Genomic DNA, 25,629 nt, shown 5'->3' with positions numbered 1-25,629 from the left:
AGTATTTCAAACAGCACAATACACACCATTCTCATAATGTTAAATGAGGAAAAATGTTTCTATATAAAACCTACCCAGAGCAGCAATGATCAAGTTATGACTCCTTAGAGAACACTCTTTAGAGAGCACTTTGTGAAATATGTAAATAAAGCACAGTAGATAGACTACTGAGAACAGACTGGATGTGACATTACATGTTGTTCTAAAGGAAACAGCTCTTACTTTTAGAAGTCGGAAACATCTCTGAAAAGCAGCACTAAAGTACAATCCCCTGCTCAGTACAAGAACCCAAATTAAAGTGTACAGGTAGTTGCCTAGCACCCTCTTAAACACATCCAATGAAGGGAAACCTACCATTTCTCTGCACATCTCTGTTAAACTCTTCTTATTGTTAAGAGTTTCATAAACACTCAACCAGGCTGTTTCAAAGGTGCTTTTTCAGGAGGCAACTGGACTTTCTTGTTTTTTTCTTTGAAGACATTTCACTTTTATCCAAGAAGCTTCTTCATCTCTGACTAGATGGTGAGAATGGAAGGATTTATATTCCTTGCAGAAAGCTGGTCGGATTTATATTCCTTGCAGGAATGCAAATCACCAGTCAGAGCTGAAGAAGCTTCTTGGATGAGAAGCGAAACGTCTTCAAAGAAAAAACAAGTCCGGTTGCCTCCTGAAAAAAAACACCTTTGGGGACAACCATGACCTGGCTGACTGAGAATCTCCAGACATTCAACCAGGCCTTAATTTTTTTTTGGTATGGCTTTATTTCAGGTATCTTAAAAGTTTTTCTGCAGTCTTTCTTCTTTAAGGCTAAGCATTCCCAATTTCTGCAACCTCTTTTTAGAAATTGTACACTTTCCAGGGCCCTTACTGCTCTATTCTGAATCTGGTTCAATTTATATGAACCTTTCTATGCTCAAAACTGCTTTTTTCCATGGCGAGCTGGAAAAAAAATGCAGTTAAGAAGGTTATACGTTCTATGAAAGAAAATGGAAGGAAACAGAACTGATAAATAGAACTAAGCAATAATGCTGAAAGGTGTTGAGATGGTTTGCTTGGCTCCATCTTTCATGCCTTTATCTGGGCATTGATTTCTAATTTTGGTTGTGAAAGTAGCACCACCGTAAGTCAGGCACATGAATAAAAAAGCAGACTGGTTGAAAAGAGGTTATTCTCACAATAGTAGCCACTATTGGTGCTAATGGAACACAGTGGGAATGTCTCAAATGATTCTTAAAAGGCCGTATGTTCCTTGAAACACTGCAGCTATAGCAACCGCTCACCACTTGCTTAGTTTCCAGGAAAACCCTGTTTTGTTCTGTTTCTGCTCCCGGCAATTTGTGACATGATAAACTCTTTTCGAGAGTAATTCCACGCTTAATACTGACATCACTGTCATAACTACTTTATCAGGGTGATGAGTACCACTTAAAATTAACTGGAATTAGGCATGCTAACTGAACATTCTTGCTTTCTACTTCTTTTAAAGTGTGGTTTTCAGATTTTCCAGACCAGGTCCCTGAAAATTTTAGCTTTCTTGGGTAACACAAAATAAATAGAAGACAAAAGCTGAGAAAAAGATAACATAAATGGTTGTATTTATCTAGAAGATCCCCTTTACTGCATGAAGTTATTGGCCTAATTACGGTGATAATAATATCCCATCAAGTCGATGACAACTGTTAGAAATGATATATACTTTCTCTAGGAGGAACTGCTCTTAGCCAATGGCCTACCTAACCTAACCCCAAAATTAGTAAAATTGATTAAAAGTTTTCCAAGCCTTTTAAGGAGGAGAGTTCCCATCCTTACCTCAAAATCTAAGCAATTTAACCAGGGACTGTTTGCATGTAATGCATTTATCATTAATGCCATTCATATGGATATATTCATTATATTAGAATTGTTCCATCCTGGATATTTTAATGAAAGGCTGTGAATTTTAATCTTCATCTTAATCCTTTTTTTCTTTTATTTATAGCCTCTCAAATGTATGAATGGAATATATGCAAAAGCACAGTAGACCAAAAAGGACTTCTTATTAAGACTATTTCTAAATAAGCAGGTACACTTGTAATAGCTTTAAAACACTTGAGGTCATGACTTTGATTTTCTGTCACAGCTGATCATTCTAGTAATAAAAATAATTGCCATTTAGTGGAGCTGTTATATAATGCAGTTACCAGTAATCTACCAGGATTTTGGTATCATAAGTGGCAATGTCCCTTTGGGAAGCTTTAGCACAATGCAGATAACTTGTTCTGTATTTTCACCTGGCAAAGTTGTGTCTCATATTGGTGTATTAGGCTTGAGCAGGAAAAAAAAGCTTGTATCATTGAGAAGTTAAGTCCTCAGTCTAGCAGAGACACATTATGTCTTTGAACAAGCTCTTTGCTGGTGCAGTATTGTCTATTTTTTTGTTTATCATCCTTTAATTAATAGGAACAAAATAAGAATAGGAACAATCTGTCTTTACCTTGATTTCTCCCCTGTTAATAGATATATTAACAGGCCCAAGCAGGGGGCAACTTGCCCCATTCAGAGAGGGGCAGCTATCTGGGCATACAACACCAGCATTTCCAGCATCCTGTTAACAGATCACAGCTGTGCTGCAATATGTTTGATATGCTCCAAGTTGTGAAATGCTGTCCAAGAGGTCTATTGCTGACATTGCATAAGCTACCATTCAAAAGAATTTGGATGAATCCATTTATTAACTGGGAACAAGGAATGTCAGGATGCTATTCTGCTAACTGGAAAAAGACACAGATTTAGCAGAATAAACAGCACCTAAATGCTGCTCCCACATCTTAATAATTGCATTTATTTTTTTAAATGATTCTCTCAGTCTTCATAAAATTAAAATGCTTAGTTAAAAGTGGCATTGCTAGGCTATGTGGTATGTCTGCCAAAGATAACACCCAGCTGACAATGGCAGAACTCTCATAGCTGATCATTACTGTTTTACAACAATTGTCAGGTGCTTTTGGGCTAAACCATTCTTCCATTCTTTCTTAAGTTTAATTTACGCTATTTTATTTACTGTCCTTTCTTCCTGCTCAGAATGACTGGGGAATAATCAGCCTCATGAAATTTCCTGGAAGCCACACACACTGCTTGTTAATGATGCATGTTCGAAAAGACTGAAATAAGTAGATGTGGTAGAAACAAAGAGCGGTCATGGACTCATGAATGAGCCAATGAATATAAATGTTGCAAAGATTCTACCAGTCACAGAAGAAGGATTTGGTATTTTGGTATTTCTTCCTGATCAAGGATTAAAAATCAGCAGGCAAAGAAACCTAAACTAAATTCTTTCTTTTTTTTAAATAATCTTTATTTACATTTTACCATTAAAAAACAAGAGAACAACATAATATATAAATAACAAACAAAACATACAAAACAAGACAACAAAAACCTACAACGCTAGCATATCTATAAACAGTACCTTGATAACCTAGTACTCAGTACTGTATATCTATATTATAATCCGGAGAAGACAGAGCATTTTACATATCTTTATAAAACAATTAGGTCTATCCGACCTCACTTTACTCGTATAATATAAGTTTCTCAATACATATAGTTCCTCTTCTAATTTGGGTTATATTTTCCTTTTCTCAAGCCATTTATAAAATTTTTCCCAGGATAAACATAGTTGTGTTTGATCTCTATCTTGTAATTTTTTGGTCAATTTATCTGCTTCCGCAGAGTCTAAAATCTTTTTTATAATAGCTTCCTCTGATGGGATATTTTGATTTTTCCAAAGTTGCGCATACGCCAATCTCGCAGCTGTGACAATATGTAATGCAAGATACCATACATCTCTTTTAATACCTTCCGGTTTGGAGCCGAGCAGGCATGTCTCTGGTTGCCATTCAATCGTTTGATTTAGAATCTCATTCAGCCATTTTTTAATTTTCCCCCAGAATTCTACTGCTTTCGGGCACGTCCACCACTGATGGTAGTAGGTGCCACGCTCACACCCACATTTCCAGCATTCTGCTGATTGTCCAGTAAACATTTTCGCTAGTCTATCGGGGGGAAGATGCCATCTGTATATCATCTTGTAAATATTTTCTTTGTATGCCGTGGAAACTACTAATTTCATATTCTCCCACCAAATCTCTTGCCATTTCTCTAAATGGATTGAATAACCAAAGTTTTTTCCCCAGGCGATCATTGTATCCTTAATTATCTCATCGCCTATCTCTATTCTCATCAACAATTTATAAGTTTTCGAAATCATGCCTTTTTCTTGGCCCATCAAAATTTTATCTAATTCTTGTAACTCACCATTAATACCCTTCTTATCTCTGTCTTTTTTGTATTTAGATTGGATCTGTAAATATGTCCACCAGTCCACTTGTACACCTTGGGAGTTCAATTCTTGTTTGGATTTTAATTTTCTTTGTACATTCGGCAAGTCTTTGTATGTTAATTTTTTCGCATAGTTATAGAGTTTAGGGTATGTTACTGCTTCTAAAGGTGATATCCAACACGGTATTTTAATATAATATTTTTTACTAACTTTTTCCCAATTTCGAATCAAAATATTTCTTATGTAATGACGAGTGAACCATTTGCTTTGAGGGGTGTTGTCTCGCCAAAGTGCCATATGCCAACCCTGATGTAGGTCAAAGCCTTCTATTTTGAGAAGATGGCTATTATCTAAAGTAATCCATTCTTTTACCCAAGTTAGCAAAGCTGCTGAATAGTAGTTCTTCCAACATGGTAAGCCCAGGCCTCCTCTTTCTTTTATCTCTTGCATCATCTTTTTTTTAATCCGTGGTTTTTTCCCTGCCAAACAAATTTAGTTATTATTTGGTTTAGGTCCATGAAAATTTTTTTTAGATAAGTTCACTGGGGCGGTTTGAAACAAAAAGTTAAATTTCGGTAGCACGTAGGATTTAATTGTTATTACTCGTCCTAGGAGTGAGAGTTGTATTTTACCCCATTTGTCTAGGTCTTTTCTTGTTTGAGTCAATAATTTGTTGTAATTATTTTCTTGTATGCTCGAGCATCTACCAGTTAGCCAAATTCCCAAATATTTAACTTTGTTAACTACCTTTAACCCAGTCACTTCCTGTAGGTCTTTCTTAGCTTCTTCTAAAATATTCTTAGTTAATATATTTGTTTTCTTTTTATTGATTAATAAACCAGCTACCGCCCCAAATTCCTCAATTGTCTCTAATAGATGTAAGCAGGATTCTATAGGCTCTTCCACAATGAAAACCATATCATCTGCGAAGGCCTGGGTTTTATATACCTGTTGACCTGTTGTTATTTTTTCTTCATTTCTTATTTTACGCAGCAATGTTTCTAGTGATAAGATAAAAAGTAAAGGAGATAAAAGACAGCCCTGTCTTGTGCCTTTATTAATGGGAAATTCTTCTGTTATGTCCCCATTTATCAGAAATCTAGCTGTTTGTTTTGAATAAATAGCTTTAATTGCGTTTATAAATCTCTGTCCAAATCCCATGTGTTCTAACTGTAATAATATGAACTCCCAGTTAACTCTATCAAAGGCCTTCTGGGCGTCTATAAAAATTAGTGCGACCTGTTTGTCTGGGTGTTCTTCATAAAATTCCAATATATTTAGCATGATTCTCATATTGTCTCGTAATTGTCGTGATGGTAAAAATCCATTTTGGTCTATATGTATAAATTCATTCAAAAATCCTTTTAATCTATTTGTTAAAATTGTAGTGAAAATTTTATAATCCGAATTCAGAAGTGATATTGGTCTATAATTTTTTATATCTGTCGGAGGGGGGATCTTCTTTAGGGATTAAACTAATGTTGGCCTCCCTCCATGAATGGGGAATTTCTGCTTTCTCAAGGACTTCATTGAATAGGTCTTTCATATGTTCTCCCATAACCTCAAAGATTGTTTTATATAGCTCTGCTGGTAGTCCATCTGTACCAGGTGTTTTCAGATTTCCCTGTTTCTTTACTGCTTTTTCGATCTCCACTAAAGTAATTTCTTCTTCTAATATTTCCTTCGTTAGATTGGGTATCCTGGGTAAATCCGAATTCTCTATATAATTCTTTATCGCATCTATTAAGATCTCCTCTCTTTTGTATAATTCTTTGTAAAAGTCCACTGCAATTTTTTCCTTCCCCTTTTTGTCTTTTATTAAATTCCCTTCCTTATCTTCTAGTTGGTCAATTTGTCTGGCCTGTTTTTCTTTTTTTAATCTAAATGTAAGCCATCTTCCTAATTTATTAGCTGATTCGAAATGTTTTTGTTTTGCAATTTTTATCTTCTCTTTCAATTTATCTAGTTCCAAGAGATTCAATTGGTGTTTTAAGAGTGCTATCTGTTCTTTGGCTCCTATGGAAAGTGGGTTTTCTTGTAGTTGTTCCTCAGCTTTTATTAATTTACTTTATTGATAGGAATTTATGCTCCAAATATTAAACAAAAATCATTCTTTCGAAGATTACAAAGAGAAATCCGAGATCTGGAATATGAGCAGGTATGCCTTCTGGGTGACTTTAATGCAATTGTTAATAGAATACAGGACTACAAAACGGGGGGAAACCAAAAAAAAAGAAATATAAGACAAGACAAGAAGATATTACCAGTCATTTATAATGAAATAAAAGACGAACTAGGATTGATAGACACCTGGCGTGAGCATAATCCGATAAGCAAACAATTTACTTATTATTCTCCCAGGCATAAATCGTGGTCCAGGTTGGATATGATTTGGATGACACAAGAACTTAACTCTCAAGTGGCAGAGGTTAGAATTATGCCGAATGATTGGGCAGATCATAACCCAGTACTAGCCGTATTAAAGAAAGAGGGGAAAAATAGAAAGAGATGGATGATGAGATCAGAGATATTAAAAGAAACTGAACTTATACAAAAACTCAAGACAGAAATACCCCTTTTTTTCCAAGAAAATAAAACACCAGGAATGCCATTGCAAACAATTTGGGATACTGCTAAAGCCTTTATAAGAGGTCTTATTATTAAATATATGGCCACTAAACACAAAAAAGAAGAAGAAGAAAGGGGTGAGTTAATAAGTAAATTAATAAACTAAATTCTAATTACAAGATGATAAGATTGTACGGTGATCTTTTTTGAGCCATACAGAGAGAAAAGAGTTAAGTATTTGCTTTTTTACATACATACTGTAATTTACATACAGCTTGTTAGCTATATGTTTTTGTGGACTTAAATAAAACACAGTAATCCAACATTGAAAGAAAAGAAATGATATTCGATACATTCACAAAGAATCCTTTGATCTGACCTACTGGAGAATCTACAACTTGACTGCTAATTCTATAATAAATGAATGCAATCAGGTTGAAAATGCATAGTAAAACTGGTTTAGCAATAGTTGAAATAAATAGACAAATAACCAAGCTCCTGTCAAATAAAACGTGAGGATGTGAATCTTCTATAGCGATAGTTAAGACTGAGAAGACAAGGATTCAAATTAATATTTAGGAGTCAATCATACTCTAGTCTAGCCTACACATTTTAAAAGGGTGTATCAATAGCAACTAAAGAGAGCCACATACATTAGCTTGAACATTGTGGGAAATATATGAATAGTATAAATGAATAGTAAATACGATTTGTGTCTTTTCAGGATCCAATCTGATTGAGCTTCAAATTCCCAATATGACTTGGAGGTCAAATCTTAATTACAACTGCAAATTTTATAAAGTTTTTAAAGTTCTTATAAAGAACGTCACATGACAGCAGTTTAGACACTTTTCTCTAAAATCTTTACCATTATTTTTATAGTCTTTCAGTTTAATCTCCTAATTAAAGTATTATTATCCAATTACTGAGTAAAAACTTAAAAAAAAAACAGCACTTCAATTGTTTAACTGCTTTTAAACATATTAAAATATCTTTTCAAAAGCTCGAAAGGAAGTACCAGAATATTTTTTTTGAACACAAGTGTTTGTTATTCTGCAGCCCTCTGAATTTCTTGGAGATAGTATTCTAAGAAAAAGGAGGAGGGAACGAATCATTAAATTAACACGGGGATTTTGTAAACTAAAACAGGGAGATTTGAAAACCATGCTCTTTTACTGTTTCCTGTCTTCCTGGAAAAATCTTATTGTTAAATCAGTTTGGATTACATAAAAGGACTAAGTGATGGTTGTGAAAAAAATTACTTTTTTAGTAAAAGCCACAATCTTTTTCTTTTTAACAATATTTTGCTTGGACATATTTCCATCTTGCACCTATACTAATGTTCTAGATATCTAAAAGATCTGTATTTACATTCCTTCCAATATGTAATAAAGAAAAGATGCATTAAGACTGAATTCAAAAGCATATATGTTAGTCCCACTTTACTTATTAAATAGCAAAACAAAAATAAAGCAAATCAAAACTTTACAAACAAACAAGAAAACCAAAAACCATACTGTTAATCTGCCAGTCTAAATGCAAGACACAAATGGAGATGAATTAAGCAAGAGGAACTCAGAAACATGGACAATTAATTCAGCTCAAAAATCCAGGCTTTAGTTTTGATATTAATAAATACTTTTTGAAAACATTTGGTTTCCTTGTATCATATTTTTGTGTTGTCATCTGCTACTACACACTACATGAATTATACACCAATTTACAAATCAATATACCAGTGAGGTATTTCAGTCCGGATGCCTCAATGAGACAGATTCTGCAATAATAAGATGATATTATATAGGACATTTGCAGCACATGCTCCTCCTTAATGGAAGTATCCATATTTCCTCATGCTCACGTGGAGAGTGAGAAGGCTAATCTTGTCCTCTACACATACTGGGGTCTTGATTCAGATGGGAATAGGGAAACACATTCGATTTTAATTCAAATTCCAGCTAAAATGGGTACATTTTATATTATCTTTAATTAGATGCTTAGAAATAGTTTGTAAATAAATCATGCTACATCACTTATGCTGTTAAACTCAAATTTACCATTTGGAGTAGTAGAGATTATCACGAAGATCTCAAAACCACTATCCCATGTAATTCTGAAGTATATCTCACAGCCTCAAAAATCTTCACCTGGAATACAGAGTGATAGACAGATATTTGTTTGTCAATCACAGTCTTTTTTGTGTGCAAGTTTTATGAATATAAGGCAGAAATAGGACAAAAAATCAGTTGGGGACAACTTCCATGAATCTTGAATTGTACAATAATTTTTCTTGGAAAAACAGCCAGATCATTCCTAGTAGGGATATATGCAGCACCTGTCCTGGAATGTAACCATTACTGAAAAACTCTGAAGCTGTTCTTATTAAAACAATTTTCTGCTCCTTAAAAACTTTATCCTGTCTTTTTATCTCAAGGCACAGAATACACAACTATAGTTTTATAGAGTATCTTCTGCAAGTGTTAGTTTGTATTTATAAAACTGGTAACATTTCAAAAATATTAAAAAAAAAGTGATGGCTAAAATTTACAACAAAATTTGTTGGAAAAAAAACCAGCCTAATTTAGCAGGTATTTTCTTCATTGTGATTCTTCCAGCAAAGCTATGGTACATACCTAAGTACTGCTATTTGCTGATACTGTAAATCAGACCTTGTTTAAAGTTAAGATTATTTCTGTATTTGCTTCTTTTTTGAAATCTCTCTTTCTCTCTCTGTCTGCATGTTTGTAGATTAATGGAGAAATATTTTATTGTTTTTGAGGAATTGTATTTATCTCTGTCAAGGGGAATTGCCAAGGTCATCATTTTAAGAATTTGCAAAAAAAAAAAAAAAAAAAAAAGTTTGTCTAGACTCTACGGTAGATATTAAGAATTGGATTCAAGAGATATGTAATTTATCCATTTCTGAAAATGCAAACTTTTCTATCTGATTTAAAAAAAATGCATTATATTTCTCTTTGCTACCGATTTCATGTTTTATAGCAAAAAATATATGCTTATATTCTCCTTTTTCTTTTCTGTTTTGTTTCTTATTATTGATCAGTTGGGCTGCTTTTCTGGATTTTCTTTTTTTTCCTTTAATTTTTGCATACTCTTTTTTAAAAGTTGTATGAACATATTTTTAAAGATTAGGGTTATTTCCTAATGATGGTACTTAATTCAGTGAATTCTGTTGATAAAATATTTGCTTTCTTTCTCTAGCACTGTTTGTCTAGCAACAAGCAAAATATGAAATGTAGTTGATGGAAAGAAAATGAGAAAAATGCACACAAGACAAAAACAAATAGCACGCCATAAATATGGGATTCGACTATGTATGAGATTCTGAGTTATTTATGAAAGTTTTGCCATTTTCCCCTCCATTTTTAAATATATTGAATTATGTCCAGGATCTCCATTTTCATGAATATAAAATCTGAGTATATTTGAAAAAAAGCTTATAGCAACTACCGGTAATTTTTCATGATTATATAGAGGGTTCATGTAAAAATGTAGAACTTGTGATAGTAGAAAAGCAATTATGATACATACATTATTTGATTTCCCACTCATTTAGTATCAATGCTTTTTTATCAGTATGTGGTTAAAAATTCAATAAATTTAAAGATAAAATTCTTATAATTTTTTTCTAATTGCCTTCCAGGATTTTTGAGAATAATTAGAGCTCAATATTATTTTTTTGGTTTTCCCCTTCTCCAAGTGCAAGTGCATGTGATGTTTAATTTGCAATATCCAAAAACAGAATAAATTAAAACTATGTGCTACAAAGTGATGACACAAAACCATAACGATAAACACATTTCCTCATCAGTAACAATGGATTGTTTCCTCCCTTTTTAAACAGAATTTATTATCTGGTTAGAGCTGTTGAAAATTGAAGAAATCTGCTTTATTTATTTATTTATTTTAGATCCTGCCTTTATTACTTTTACAAATAACTCAAGGCACTGAACACATCCAACACATTTTCCTCCTCCTATTTTTCCCACAACAACAAACCTGTGAGATGGGTTGGGGTGAGAGACAGTGACTGACCCAAAGTCACCCAGTCACATGGTTTTCATGTCCAAGGCTGGACTTAAACAAAGAACTTATAAGGCTACTAAGAACACCAGATTTTTACACTCTCCAAACCACATCAGAGAATATATTAGGTTTAATTTTCATTAATATTGGAGTATAAGAATCTTGAGATTACTCATTTGAAATTAATATTTAAAAATTGTTTATATAAATTACTTATATAAAAGAAAAATTTATAGAAAACATTTAATGAGGGAAAAGGAGACTAACTCTGAACAATAAAAGTAAAAGACATGAAGAAAAGTTTTCAAATTTTACAGAAATTAATTTCTGCCATTCAGTTTATTGTTTCACTCTAGAAATAGGGTCACAATTAAAATATAAGTTGCTTGAAGACTGCACATCTCCGTTCCTAGTAAAGAAAAGTCTTATTATTCAGAGCTAAGAATAACTCTTAAAAGCATTAAAAGTATAACCGAGTTTGGAAGATAAAGCACTACAGTTGCATGAATTCGCCTAGAATGGTTTTGATTATATTTTTCTAGAAACATTTAGGGAATGTAACTGATGCTTTCATTATAAAGCATCTAGTTTGACTAATACAAGACAGAGTCATATTCTGTAACTGCTTTAGATACAGAAGCTATAACAATTATAAATTAAGAGTATTTCTGTTTTGTGATCATGTCTTTCGCACCTACCTACTCTTTTGTTAACCAGAATTCTGACTTCCCAGGAGCTACACATACTGAATATCTTCAAAGTAATTAACATTGTATTATCCTGAATAGTTAAATAAGGCATGAAGACTAGAAACTAGGAGACCATGAATCTCGTCCTGCCTTAGGCAAGTGACCTTGGGCAAATCATTTTAACCTGAGGAAGAAGGCAATAGCCTACATGAGGACCAAAAGCATTGTAGAAAGTGAAATCAAGCTTGAGGATTCCTTTTGCAGGATGCCAGGGTCCCTTTCATGTTTTTAAAACTGAAATAATATTTCAAAAATAAATAGAACAGGGAGATCGATAGTCAATAGGGAATGAGTTGGTGAAAGCAATGGACAACACATTAGGGACACAGGCAATAAAGATGGCAAAAATTGGGTAATAACCTATCACTTAAGCTCATTTTAAAAAATGAAAATTGCATATAAAGAAAACTGTCTTCCTCAAGGCCAAACCAACAATAATAAGGCAGAATTAATTAACATAAAAGCTACTCAAAAAAGCTTTCCCACTCTAAAGCTACTAATAGATAAATGAAAAAATAAAAATAAAAAACAGAAGAAAGCATCCTTACTGCTCGGCTGCTCCAAAGACTGACAACACAAGGGGGAGGGGGGGACTGAAATCCTCTATTTATCCAAATGAGAGTGAAAGCATTTGCAAAAATAATTTTTGTCTCACTGTTTCAGTGTTTTGAAAACCAAAGGAAAAAAAAATCAGTTTTCATCTAAATACAGCAGGTAAACAAACTAGAACTAGAAAAGAAAGGTTGTGGAGAACTGCTCCAGAACAAGTAGAAAACAATCACATAAAAAGCTAATATTGCAGTCAAAAGGCAATGAAGAAATACATAGCTTTTTGCCCCCGTCATCATCGAGGAAAATATTCCAAACCTTAAAAGAAAGTTTACTTTACTATTGTAGGTGTTAATAAAAGATTAACACTTCTGGGCAGGAAATCCATTTATTCATTTTATTGAAAAATTTAACACCAAGGATATCTCTGGAATATATTTGATTGTAGTATTAAAACCATGCCCAAACTGCTTAGTCTTACCTAAGTTTTATTTAGAGTGTCAAGGAAAGTGGTTGGCATTATGATACAACTTTTATAATTCTGAGTATTCAACCATTTTCTGTAGTAATCCAGCAAGAGAGAACAAAAACAAAGAATTGGCAGCAAATAGGGATAAATCTCTTCCAATTTTCACCAAAAGGACAGCAGATGACCGTATGTCAAATTACATTTTGGCAAAAATATATTGTTGTGTCTCCAACTGCTTGTGTAAAACACTAACAACAAGTGAAAGGCAGAAAACCAATTGCAATGAAAACTAGGATTTTATGGAAACATAGAAACCAAATAGATACAGTACGGAAGAATTAGAAATGTGTTCTTAACATTTTGAGAATGATTTTTACTGTTCTTGGCATGGATAAAAAAACCCCATATTTGATCAGACATCACTTGAACTCCAGATTAGAACTCCAGGAACTAAGCTAATACATTCATCACATCCCACAGTTGTAGAAGCATTTCTACGTCATCCCTGATCCATGGAGGCTGCTCAATTCAGAGTTCAAGGTTAGTGGCAGCCTGTTTGTGTGTGAAGGTTTGAAGTTGTTATCAGGAAATATACCCTCTTCCTCAAACATACTCTACTCTAAACACCACCACCCACTACTCCTCCCCTGTATTGGTAGGATATTATTAATTCTTACTTTGTATTTGGCTTAATAGTAGGCAGAGTCTTATGTTGCTGGATTTTTTTTAATTTGATGTTTTATCACATTTATATTTATATAAATAATATATACTTAAATTAAATGTTTAAAATATGAAAGGAAACATGAACAGTCTTTGTTCCCAAAATGGGCTAATAATCTTCAGGTGATCTAACTATAAAAATATTAGTTATTATCATCTACTCTATTTAAAAATCTACAATAACTAAAATAGGCGATTTTGATTTTTGTAGATATATTTCTCAGGCTGCAATGCAATGCAGTGACTTTAAATTCATCAAAAGGATAAGAAAATGGCAGGAAGGTAGGACTTTTATTCAGAATCTGCTCTGCATTCAAAAGTATAAAGAAATATTTCAACAGAAACTCTGCTTTACCCTTCTCTCACTGTGCTAGATGGCAATTGGTAATTTACATTTTCAGCATTCCTGCCCAGGAAACTAATCTACCTCAAATAGAGGTCATAGGCACTGAAAAACAACCCCTTTTCAGAATAGAAAATATAAAGTTCCATCAATCCAAGATGATGAAAAGTGAGAGCTGAGAGGAACAGAGTCATACTTAAAAAGAGGACTTCAGTATGTGGTTATTGTAACTTGCATTTATAGTAAAGCAAAATATAATAATAATGCACAGCTCCGATTCAAAGAGAAATAGGAGCTTCAATGTACGAGTGTGTGCATTTAGCACACACACACAGAGGCCCAAGGAAACTAGTCTTTCATTCAGCACCTGTGCAGTCCTTCTGGCATTCAAAAGGTCAAAATATAAAATGTGAAGCCATTTCTATAATCAGAAGCTACAGGGAAAACAGGAGTCTCATTCTTTTCCCAGCCTTTCAGCTGAAAGGATATATAGACTGCCAGCCTGGCATGGGGATTGGCACCAGGCCATATTCACAACAATTAGATACTAACTTTATTACCTAGTGTATTATGAATCATATGCTCATTCAAATGCAGTACAACTCATGCTTTTGCATACTTTGTTTTAGGCTAAGGATATGCAATAGTGCCCTCCACCCAACTCTGAAGTGTCATATCCCAAATCCCTTCACACTATCCATGCAGCTGTAGTTGACAAGAGCAAGTAGTGACAAATCTGGAAGATACCAAGCTGCCCACTTCTGATTTAGGATTATCTTTCAAAAGTTTAACTGTCAAATCTGACCAAATACCCCTTCAAACAAAAACAGCTGTATGAATAAGCTAATCCAAAATCACAAAACAAAACAGGAAGAATAGGGTAAAACTGCTTTCCTACTCCTCCTTTCCTATATGCATTGATTGTGTATCAATAGATAGACAGACAGATAAACAGACAGACAGACAGACAGACAGACAGACATAGATAGAGATAGAGAAATATAGATAGATATGGGGGAACATTCATTCATGAACAGATCTATCCATTTTTTTCTCAGTATTAAATCTAAAATCACATCAATAGAGTTAGTATTTAAGAGCAGAACAAAGGGAGGAAGGGAAGAAGGACAGAAATAGAAAGAAAACATCCCACAGGAAACTTAACTTCATTCCACAGCACAGTTATCATTTTACAGAAACATATAGTGCGTTATTATAACTTGCTGTTCCTAGAAAGAATTAAACATTTCTGCCAACAGCCACAACTTTTCTTAAAAACTGTAAACATTATGCAGAGGCTTTCAGACTATTATATACCTTTGCCAGTATTCCTCCAAATAAATCCTCAGTTAGGAAGTCATCTTACTGCCTGATTGGCTAAAACTAGGCATGAAACTGTTTTTTATAGTCACATAATAAACATATCCACTAGATGGATCAAACAGAGGTGATATTGCTTAGAAATCTTCTTTTGTTGATAACTGCAGTCTTTCTGAATCTGAAGCTTACTTGTTAAACTGAAACCAAGATGTTTATGAGCATCACACATCTTTTCTGCTGCTTTTCTTGTTTAGCCAAGTATGCAATGCAGGGAACTACTCAATCTCATATTTGAAATACTGATGTTTTAATTAAACTAGTTTGGACAATGTATCAATGGAATTAATGTGATATTGGGGTCATATGATATGGAAATATGTAACTACTGTTTATATGTTCTAACAGTTATAATTCAAATAAAGTAGAACAAAATAATGTCTGAAATATATAGCTTTAAGTTATCTCTTGTTGGATTGAAAAGCTCTTATCTGTTGTGCATGTTCCAACTATTTGCTTACTGGTACAGGTAGTGGTCAATTTATGACCATTTGTTTAATAATGGTCTGGAATTATGACAGTCTCAGAAAAGGTGCTTTATGGACCACAGACCACTTTTGGCTATTGGGAAACATTGCACTCCCCAACCCCTACAGTCACACGATTGTGATCTGAGTGCTTGGCACTTTTTCGCACTTGCCAAGTGCCCAGCAATCACGTGATCGCCATTTGCAATTTTCTATGCCAACAGACGGTCAATGGGAAAGTCAGTATGGAGGGTTGCAAGTTGCTGTCACCTGCCAAGAGGACCCGTTCAAGTGGCCCAATCAGGCATGGAGCTGACATCCTTCGGCAGGGAGTTTTTTTCAACCAGCCCCCAGAGACAAAAGGGGGGCTTTTGTCTTAGACAAAAGACAAAATCTAAGTAGGATTTTCAGTTTCTGAGTGAAGGGCACAGCGCAACAAATGAGCATGGGGTGCCTCAGGGAGGGGGGGGTAAGGGGTCTCTAGAAGGCTAAGTGCAAGCTCCATGCAAATAATTCCCCACAGCCACCCCTAGAAGCCCCAGCCTGGCTCAACAGAGTGGTGCAGAGCCACAGCTGCCCTGGGAAGTTCCAACCACATGATGCAAAACTAAAACTGTCCCAGGAAGCCCAAAACTCAACCCATTAAAGAATCACAAAGCCCCAGCCACTCTACACTCCAAGGCCACTGCTGCCCTGCACTCCTGCCCCTGCCTGAGTTTCCACCTTCTTGCTGTCACTGCTGACAAGGCATGCAAAAAGGCCAAAAGATGATGGGAGATAGAAAGTTGGGAGGAGCTGAAGTGCCCCTTCGGTCATAAGTGTAAATGGGCTGCCGAGCATCTAAATTCTGATCATGTAAGCATGGGGGTGCAACATCCGTCACTTCATGGACGGGGGGTATGTACCATTCATTCAGTACCAACATAGGTGCCTACATTGTAATTCAAGGACTATCTATGCAGAGCCAATGTCTGTAATCAAATGTGTCTATAAGAAGTGCAGAAGCTGCCAAGGTCTTCCTGAAGCAGAAGCTGCACAAGCATGGGCCTCTTGTAGCATGAAAGAGGCCATTATGCAGCTAACTATTAAAGATAATGGATGAACAATGGGTAAGCTGTTCTTCAAATATTATTCTAACAGCAGGTAGCTTCACTTCCAGTTCATTCACTCAGATGCCAACTCCTTACAACAGGAAGAATGCTCTCTCTCCCAGCTTTCTTCACTACACTGTAGAGAAGAACCCAGAGATGGAAAATTTTCTAACTTTCATGAAAAATGCATTTGTGAATGGGCATGCAGAATCTGTCTCACTAAACAACCAAGTCAAAGAATGCTGGTATTTCCTAACCATTTGCAAACACGAGGGCAAGTTACAGGTGTGTGTGACCCATCTGACCTTTGGGGTGAGGTATCATCCATATGCTAATGTTATCCAGTTTTAAATCTTTACCCAGGGATGCCTGGGTGATGCCATGGACACCCTACCTCAATGCCTGTAGAGGTCTAGATGGGGTGCAAGGACTTAGGCTCAACCCAAGCAAGACTAAGTGATTGGGTGTTTGGACCTTCAGGTACCAAGGTTTTTCCACCTCTGATATTGGTTAGGGTGACACTGCCTCAGGCGGACTTAGCATGCAATCTGGGAATCCTTTTGGATTTATGTCTCCTGCTGGTAGAGCAAGTGGTAAGTATGGCAAAGACGGCCTTTGCACACTTTTGGGTTGTGCACCAATTGTATCCATTTATAGATAGGAAGGCTCTGACTAATTCTTACTCATAGTACCTGCATGACAAAGTCACTCAAATTCGGGAAGGCCTGGACTCTGACTGGGTAGATACAGGCGGGGTGATGCAGACAGATCTTGAGAGCGTTATCTGGGAGGAGTTTGACTCAGTGACCCCTGAAGACGTGGACAGGATTCTGGGTGGACTTAGCGCGGCCACTTGTTTATTGGACTCGTGTCCCTCCTGGTTGGTGCTGGCTTCCCAGGAGGTTACACAAGGCTGGCTCCAGGGGGTTGTTAACGCTTCTTTGAGAGAGGGCTACTTTCCGCCGCCTTGAAAGAGGCGGTGGTGAGGCCCCTCCTCAAGAAGCCCTCCCTGGACCCGGCTGTTTTAGCAAATTATCGTCCAGTCTCCAACCTTCGCTTTCTGGTGAAGGTTGTTGAGAGTGTGGTGGCGCGACAGTTTCCCCCGTACCTGGATGAAGCGGTCTATCTCAATCCGTTCCAGTCGAGCTTCAGGCCTAGGCACAGCACGGAAACGGCATTGGTCGCATTGGTTGATGATCTCTGGAGGGCTCGGGACAGGGGCTGTTCCTCTGTCCTGGTCCTGTTAGATCTCTCAGTGGCTTTTGATACCATCGACCATGGTATCATGCTGCGCCAGTTGGAGGGGTTAGGGATGGGGGGCACCGTGTTGTGGTGGTTCTCCTCCTTCCTCTCTGATCGGTCGCAGTTTGTGTTGACGGGAGGCCAGAGGTCGACCCCGAGCCGTCTTGTATGTGGGGTGCCACAGGGGTCGGTCCTCTCGCCCCTTCTGTTCAACATTTATGTGAAGCCGCTGGGTGAGATCATCCGTGGTTTCGTGGTGAAGTACCATCAGTACACTGATGACACTCAACTGTACATCTCCACCCCGTACCACCCCAATGATGCCCTTGATGTGATGTCCCGGTGTCTGGAAGCTGTACGGATCTGGATGGGGAGAAACAGGCTCAAGCTCAACCCATCCAAGACCGAGTGGCTGTGGCTTCCGGAGTCCTGATATAGTCAGTTGGTGCCATTTCTGACTATTGGGGGCGAGTCGTTGGCCCCCACAGAGAGGGCTCGCAACTTGGGTGTCCTCCTGGATGCACAGCTGTCTTTAGAAGAGCATGTGATGGCCGTGGCCAGGGGGGCTTTTTATCAGGTTCGCTTGATTCGCCAGTTGCGTCCCTTTCTGGATCGCACTCCTTACGCACGGTCACTCATGCCCTCGTCACTTCCCGCCTGGACTACTGCAATGCTCTCTACATGGGGCTCCCCTTGAAGAGCACCCAGAGGCTCCAACTGGTCCAGAATGCGGCCGCACGGGTGATTATGGGAGCGTCATGGCACTCCCATGTAACACCTCTCCTGCGTGAGCTGCACTGGCTCCCGGTGGTCCTCCGGGTGCGATTCAAGGTGTTGGTGACCACCTTTAGAGCGCTCCATGGCTTAGGGCCTGGAGATTTACGGGACCGCTTTCTGCCACCAAGACCCTCCCACCGGCCAGTACGCTCCCACAGAGAGGGGCTCCTCCGGGTGCCGTCGGCCAAACAATGCTGACTAGCGGCCCCCAGGGGGAGAGCTTTCTCTGTGGGAGCACCTGCCCTCTGGAACGAGCTCCCCCCGGAGATACGGATGATTCCGGACTTACGTACTTTCCGTCAGGCCCTCAAAACCTTTTTATTTCATCAAGTCGGGCTAATCTCTCCAATTGTGTATTTTAATTTGGATTTTTAATGGGGGATTTTAACTGTCGGGCCAAAATTTATTTTTAAATTGTTTTTAAATTTTGTATTTTATGTTTTTTACTTCTGGCTGTTCACCGCCCTGAGTCCTTCGGGAGAAGGGCAGTATATAAATTTAAATATCAAATCAAATCAAATCAAATCAAATCAAATCAAATCAAATCAAATCAAATCAAATTAAATTAAATTCTCTTGTGACCTCCCATTTTGACTACTGCAATGCATATTACATGTCAGGGTGTATTTGATTTATATCAAATTGATTTAAATCATGATTTAAATCACTAGTAAATGAACTCGATTTAAATCATACTTTTTAAAGAGCAACTGTCATCTCTGTCCCACAGTGGCTTCTCCTCTAACCTGCTGCTGACTCACCAAGAGTACCATTCACTTTAATGAGACAGCTGGTGATGCAGCAGTGACACAACAAGGTGAGGGATGTGGCAGGCAGCAGGTGAGTGGATGCCCTCTAATAGGCACTGCCATGATGGATCTGAAATGACAGGTGCTCTTTAATATTATATTTATAAGCTGCTTAGAAGATTTCACTTTCATTTTTACTGTTGTCCTTCCTCCTCACACTTAGAGCCTGGTGGTACAGATGCATTTCTCTTCAAACAATCATAGAATTTGTTGTATACATAGATTTGTAAAACAATGGGATAAAAGAATATTCCTGAACTTTGTTTTATGATTTATCTCATGGTTACAGTGAAATTGTGTGAATGCATCAATGCAGTGTATGTTATCTCAGCTTGCAGAGCTTGATTCATTGAATGAATTTACCAAAAATGTAAATATTGCAAAACATACAGTCTCATGCTACATAACTAAGCTCCAATTCATGCTGAATAAACTAAATTATTAATGTACCTTAAATAGAAAACTATCTTTAGATAGATTTTTACTCCAAAAGCATTTTATTAAAACAAATTTGATAAAAATCAAAAAAATCTGATTTAAATTATGAGAAATGTGGAAACCTTCCTTGTAAGCTTTTGAACAGCTCTAGGTCCCACATGTTCATGCTTTCATTTCTCTCACAACATTGCACACAAACAAATTTGGTATCTTTTCAGATGCTTCAGCAATGATTTATCTGAAAATTATTGATACATAAGGAATATACCATGTAAGTTTGATTCTCAGTAAAATAAAATGGGTGCATTTGTTTGAAAACACTATTCCAATTTGGATTTGCAATGCTCAAGACAGAATGACATGTACATTCAATATAACATAGTAAAGATTTACACTGATCACTAATTTGTACTGGTGTATAACTGCAACCAACCAGAAAACTGTATGTATATGTAAGCAACAGGGTTGAATGCATCAGGAAGTGAATCTAACTACAATAGTGGCATTATGTTTTCCGCTGAGAAGAATTCTACAAACCACACTTCAAGGTCAGAACATGCAGAACAACGTGCATAGACACAGACAGCATGGCTTACAAAGCCAGAATTCTCCCTACACAGTAAAAAATTAATTACCAAATACATAAAACTTTTTAAATTTCTGGAATCTGAATCTATCCAAAAATCTGCCCTCAAGTGTCTCTCATCCTTAATATCTCATCTAAAGGTTACACACTGTTTTATGTTTCTTAAAATGGTCAACTCTGTCTCTATTGAGCACCTCATACATATTTCTTGATACTCTCTCCTAAAATTCACGAGGGTATCCCTGTTCTTTTACCCTGCAGTTTTGCACCATACCTTGCACCAGCAATTACTTCTGTCAAACATGGAGAATCATTCTCTACAGTAGAGCTCTTTAACCTTTTTGTGCTTTGAGACTTTATTGAAATCTACAGACCCATTCTCAGAAAAACCTATCTAAAACAAAATGTACATGGACTATAGATGTTAGAAACCAATTATGGAAACAAACCCCTGGAAATCTCTATGGATTCCAAGTTAAACCTTCTGTCCTACAGTAGGCGGCCTCAAATTATGGACTGCAGACTGATCCGCAGCCTATTAGGAACCAGACGAAGTCAGCAAAGCTTCAATTGCGCATTCCTGGAATCCAGGTAGTACACAAAATCGCCCCTCCCCACCAGTTTGTGGAAAAAGTTTCCCGGAAACTGGTCCCTGGTATAAAAAAGATTGAAGAATATGAGAATGGATATGCAGAATCTGCATCACCAAATAAAGAAATCAAGGAATGCTGTTATCTCCTAACCATATACAAAAATCATCAAGATAGATGACCAACAATAATGCCAAACCACACAAGAATGAACAAAATGCAATTAGTATATCTAGTCAGCACTTTATTAAAATATTGGAGGCTGTAAACTTTGGTTGACAATATGAATATATTGGAGAAAATATCAGTGGGAAACTGATGTTAAATTAACATTAATATAAATGATATGCCAATGGTACATGACACTGACTAAACAGTCAGAAATGTATAAAAGAGTATCAAATCAGTGTTGGAAATATGAAAAGGAAGAGGAGACTTTTTACCATGCAAGGTGGACTTGTGAAAAAGCAAAGAAATTTTGGGTGCAAATTCACATTATGATTAAAAAAAAGGTACTGCAAATTAATATTACAATAAATTCAGAATTATTATTGGATTTTATGAGTGCTGAACTAAAAAGAAATACAGGAAATTGCATATGCTAACAGCAGCAAGATTATTCTACATACAGAACTGAAGAATAATGAAATAATCATAGAAGAAGGTTGAATTATAAAATTGACTTAATTTTATAATGGCAAAAATGGCAAAAGTAACTAATTTGGTTAGGGGAAAAATACTATTTTAAAAGACTAGAAGCCTTACATGGACTTTTTGCTGAAAAAAGAAACGATGGAACTAAAAGAAGAAAAGATAGAACTGATGACTGAGGAATTTGGAGATTAAAAGGATTAATAGAGCAGGGAAATAGATGGCAATTACTGGATAGAAAGAACAGCGGAAGTAAAAATTCTGAGCTTCCTTTCTTTTTTTCATTTGATTTCTTACTTTTTTCTTATTTCCTTTTTTTCTTTTCATGTTTATACTTTTATTGTGTTGTAAAATTCTAATAAAAATATTGTTTTAAAAAGCACTGTATTAATAATTTTACTTGTACATCACTATAATGGCAGAAGAAACACCACCACTAACATTTCATGGAGGATGAAATGAGATTATTAATTCAAAGCCTCCGATTCCTGTCTTTACTGATCCAGAATCTCCTAATAATTCGTTATGCTTTTCACTCAGAAGATGGAACTTGGCACCACTTGAGATGTTCATGATCAAGAACCTGTACAAATGTCAACAAAGACAGATACCACGTCTCACCAACTCATTTTAACCCCCACAACTCTACAAATAAGATGCAGTCCATTCAATAGAATTCCAAGGTGGTGGTCTGTTCTGCTGAACGACATGTAAGTAAACTAGATTCACGGCTCCTGGAATTCTTCACTCAAACTATGTACACTCAAGATGAAAATATTTGAAAAGCAGAAATAAAATAAATGACCATAAAACTCTTTTCAGGACCATCACTGAAAGATATATAATTAATATGGATCAAACTAGTACATATTAGAAATATTCAAACTATTTGCATCCAAAGCAGGAAAGAAGCTTCATATTTGGTGTGGCTATAATCACTGTACCTGTCACTAGATCCTTAAATAAATTATGCTTTTTAATAGGTTCATATGCCATCTGTATGATCCCAAGAAAGTGCATGTTTGAATTAAAGTGGCAATGTTACCATTTCTTTATCATCTCTCTAACTCAACGCACATATATTCCTGGGATCATGCAACTACCATATGAGTGTACAAATGATGTGGTTTCTTTAAATAGTTATTGACAGGTACAGCTAACATGGCAATGTTGGATCGTAAGAATATTTTACCAGGAACAATCTTCATTGCAGACCTTGAACATGTTTTGGGGTAAGACCCCAGATATTAAATCAGCACTGTTGCTACTTGTGAACGTTTTTAAAAAATTAGCCTGGTATTAATTCTAATGTAATTTTTTTATAGTAAATTCTACATTCTACATTTTCTAGGTTCTCAAACTACTAATTACTTAAACAAATCTTACCTACAGAAGTCATTAGCATAACTTCATTGCGCTTTGATTCAAGTTTTTCTCTCACCCATGGAAACTCTTGTAAGGATTCTAGAAAGGCTTCAAATGCCTTAGGCCCTCTTGTTGGAAGGATATCAAGAAGTACCAACGTTTTCCGTTGGTTAGTAACTTGGGCCCTTATTTCTTGCACATGATTGTCTGTTAGAATTTCTTCTTGATAAAGATATTGAATGATAAGACCCTCAACCAACAGGTCTGCACACAGCTCCAGGCGCAAGGAGCGCAGAACCTGCTTGTCTCTGGCATCCATCCTGAGAAAGAAAAAATATGTGAGTGGTCAACTTTGAAGATACCACTTTGGAATCCTATCAATACGCATTTGTAAAATATGGCTAATTATTTTTATAAAGGTGATTATGATGAGGCATTAGCGGAGAAAAAAAATACAGGCTTGGCTAAGATTTTTCATAATGGAACAGTTCCATGTTCCTATAGAAAATGTGACATTCGTAGCCATATTTTTGGAGACTAGAACTTCTAGCATTAATGGGTGTCAACTAGCTTGGATGTTTTTTGACCTGCAGGTTGTGTGCGTGAGTGTGTGTGTGTGTGTGTGTGTGTGTGTGTGTGTGTGTGTGTGTGTGAAGGGCATATTGCAAAAGACCCAGATGACTGTTTTATTTAATATTTCATGACCATGATATCTGTTGTAAAGAGTAGGACAAATCTAAAATATAAAGACATCATTGATTATGGTTTATCATTTTAAGCTGGCATGTTTTAAGATGATTTCTTCAGTTTAAGTTAGTTTTAAACATACGTACAACACTATACTCTTTCCTAAAACAAAGGAAAGTGACTAGGTTTACAAATTACAAAAATCATGTGGTTTGGTTCTATAACAGAATGTTGTATAAGCCTACTTAATTATAGTTTACTCAGCAAATAAATTAAACAATCGAAAGCTTAACAGTTAGGTTAATATAATATACTTTAATATATAAAAATATTATATATATATATATATATATATATATGATTTATATATAATATATAAAAAATGTAAAACGATTGTGCTGCAAAACAAAGCATCCACTTCAAACATGTATTCTACGGGTGTTTAGGGTCACACATAAGATTCCCAATTTTTTAATTTTTGCATTTTTAAAAAATGAAGAACAGTCAACTGCAATCCAGTTCTTTATTTGGAAGTGTGTTTATCTACTTCCCCAGTGGGTATTTAAAAAAAAGACAAAGCTAAATAGAGGTAAAGGTAAATAGAGAACTTTTTAAGAGTATGGCTGTCTGAGGAATTCTGGGAGTTGAAATGTACACATCTTAAAGTTGCTGAGGTTAAGAAACACTGAACTACAGGATTGATGGGAAGCAGCCATATCTGATTGGTCTGACCATGCCCATCACAATTATTTGTGAGAGGACCCTTAATATACACAGATTCAAAATGTGCTCATTTGCTCCAAAAACAGTGCACAAATCCAATTATTATCTAATGCTCTTCTCACTTAACCTGTATTGCAACCGCTTCAATATTTCTGAACATGATTTTCTTTAAAAAACAGCTAGAAATTCAGCTGATTTAAAATACAGCACTATTTTGACTGGAACTAGCTGAACAAGCTTCATCTTCTAATTTGTTTCCAGCTGTGTTTTTAAATCCACAAACCAGATGTGTCCAACCTTTTGGCTTGCCTAGGCTACAGTGAATGAAAATAAATGGTCTTGGACAGCACATAAAATATATAATATAGTTAATGTATATAAATAGCAAACATCCTTTTAAAATACATTTTTAATAAAATCTTGAGGGACTGAATTACTAGTTGTCCAAGGTCGTGGATTAGACATGCCTGCCCTAAAAGGTTTGGGATTGGGGAATCTGAAAGACAATATATCCCCATGTGCTCCTCAGTTCACCTAGATCTTTAGCAGAACCTAGATTCTGTTCAATGTCCTTCATTGGCAGAAACCTCAATATGTCAATGACTATATTATTGTAGCAACAGCCTTTAAAATTCTGTCTAGCTGTGTCTGAAGTGCCTTAGAAGAAGCACCCCAGTGTCTTCTAAGAAAGGCTGACATATTTTTGACTGGGACCCCTGAAGTTAATCCTGATTTTCTCAAAACTGTCAGTGTTATTGTGCAATATACCATCCAACTGAGCTTTGCTTTTCCATAGATTGACGTGAGCCATTTTAGGAAAACTACCCAAACAAAACCTTGAATTGTAAGATAAAAATAAATAGACGCTCTAAGGGGGCCTTAGAATTACAATTAGAAACACAGCAAGCAGTACAAAGCATTACAAAAGAAATAGCAATCGGAGAAAAATAGAAGCATTAAGCTTTTTAAATGGTCTGGGTAATCATGTAAGTTCAACATGTTTACATTTCTTGTAACATTTTTTGTTTTTAAATATGTATGTATATTGATTTTTAATTTG

At 36.0% G+C, this 25,629-nt stretch overlaps 1 protein-coding gene across 1 annotated transcript in view; it reads right to left on the bottom strand.

The window, feature by feature from the left end:
• Positions 1 to 25,629, bottom strand: part of CRADD (CASP2 and RIPK1 domain containing adaptor with death domain) — a 31,370-nt gene that overhangs the window by 5,028 nt on the left and 713 nt on the right. Inside the window, exon 2 of the mRNA XM_070947184.1 lies at positions 23,181 to 23,479. Within this exon, the coding sequence (XP_070803285.1) occupies positions 23,181 to 23,478 (298 nt within the window). The 5' untranslated portion in view covers position 23,479. The remainder of the gene's footprint in view (positions 1 to 23,180; positions 23,480 to 25,629) is intronic.

Source organism: Pituophis catenifer, unplaced genomic scaffold (assembly GCF_029215685.1).
Source record: "Pituophis catenifer annectens isolate HBS135680 unplaced genomic scaffold, rPitCat1.0.hap2 SCAF_7, whole genome shotgun sequence".
Taxonomy (NCBI): domain Eukaryota; kingdom Metazoa; phylum Chordata; class Lepidosauria; order Squamata; family Colubridae; genus Pituophis; species Pituophis catenifer.
Note: the sequence above shows the minus strand (reverse complement) of the source record. Positions and strands in the feature narration are given on the sequence as shown.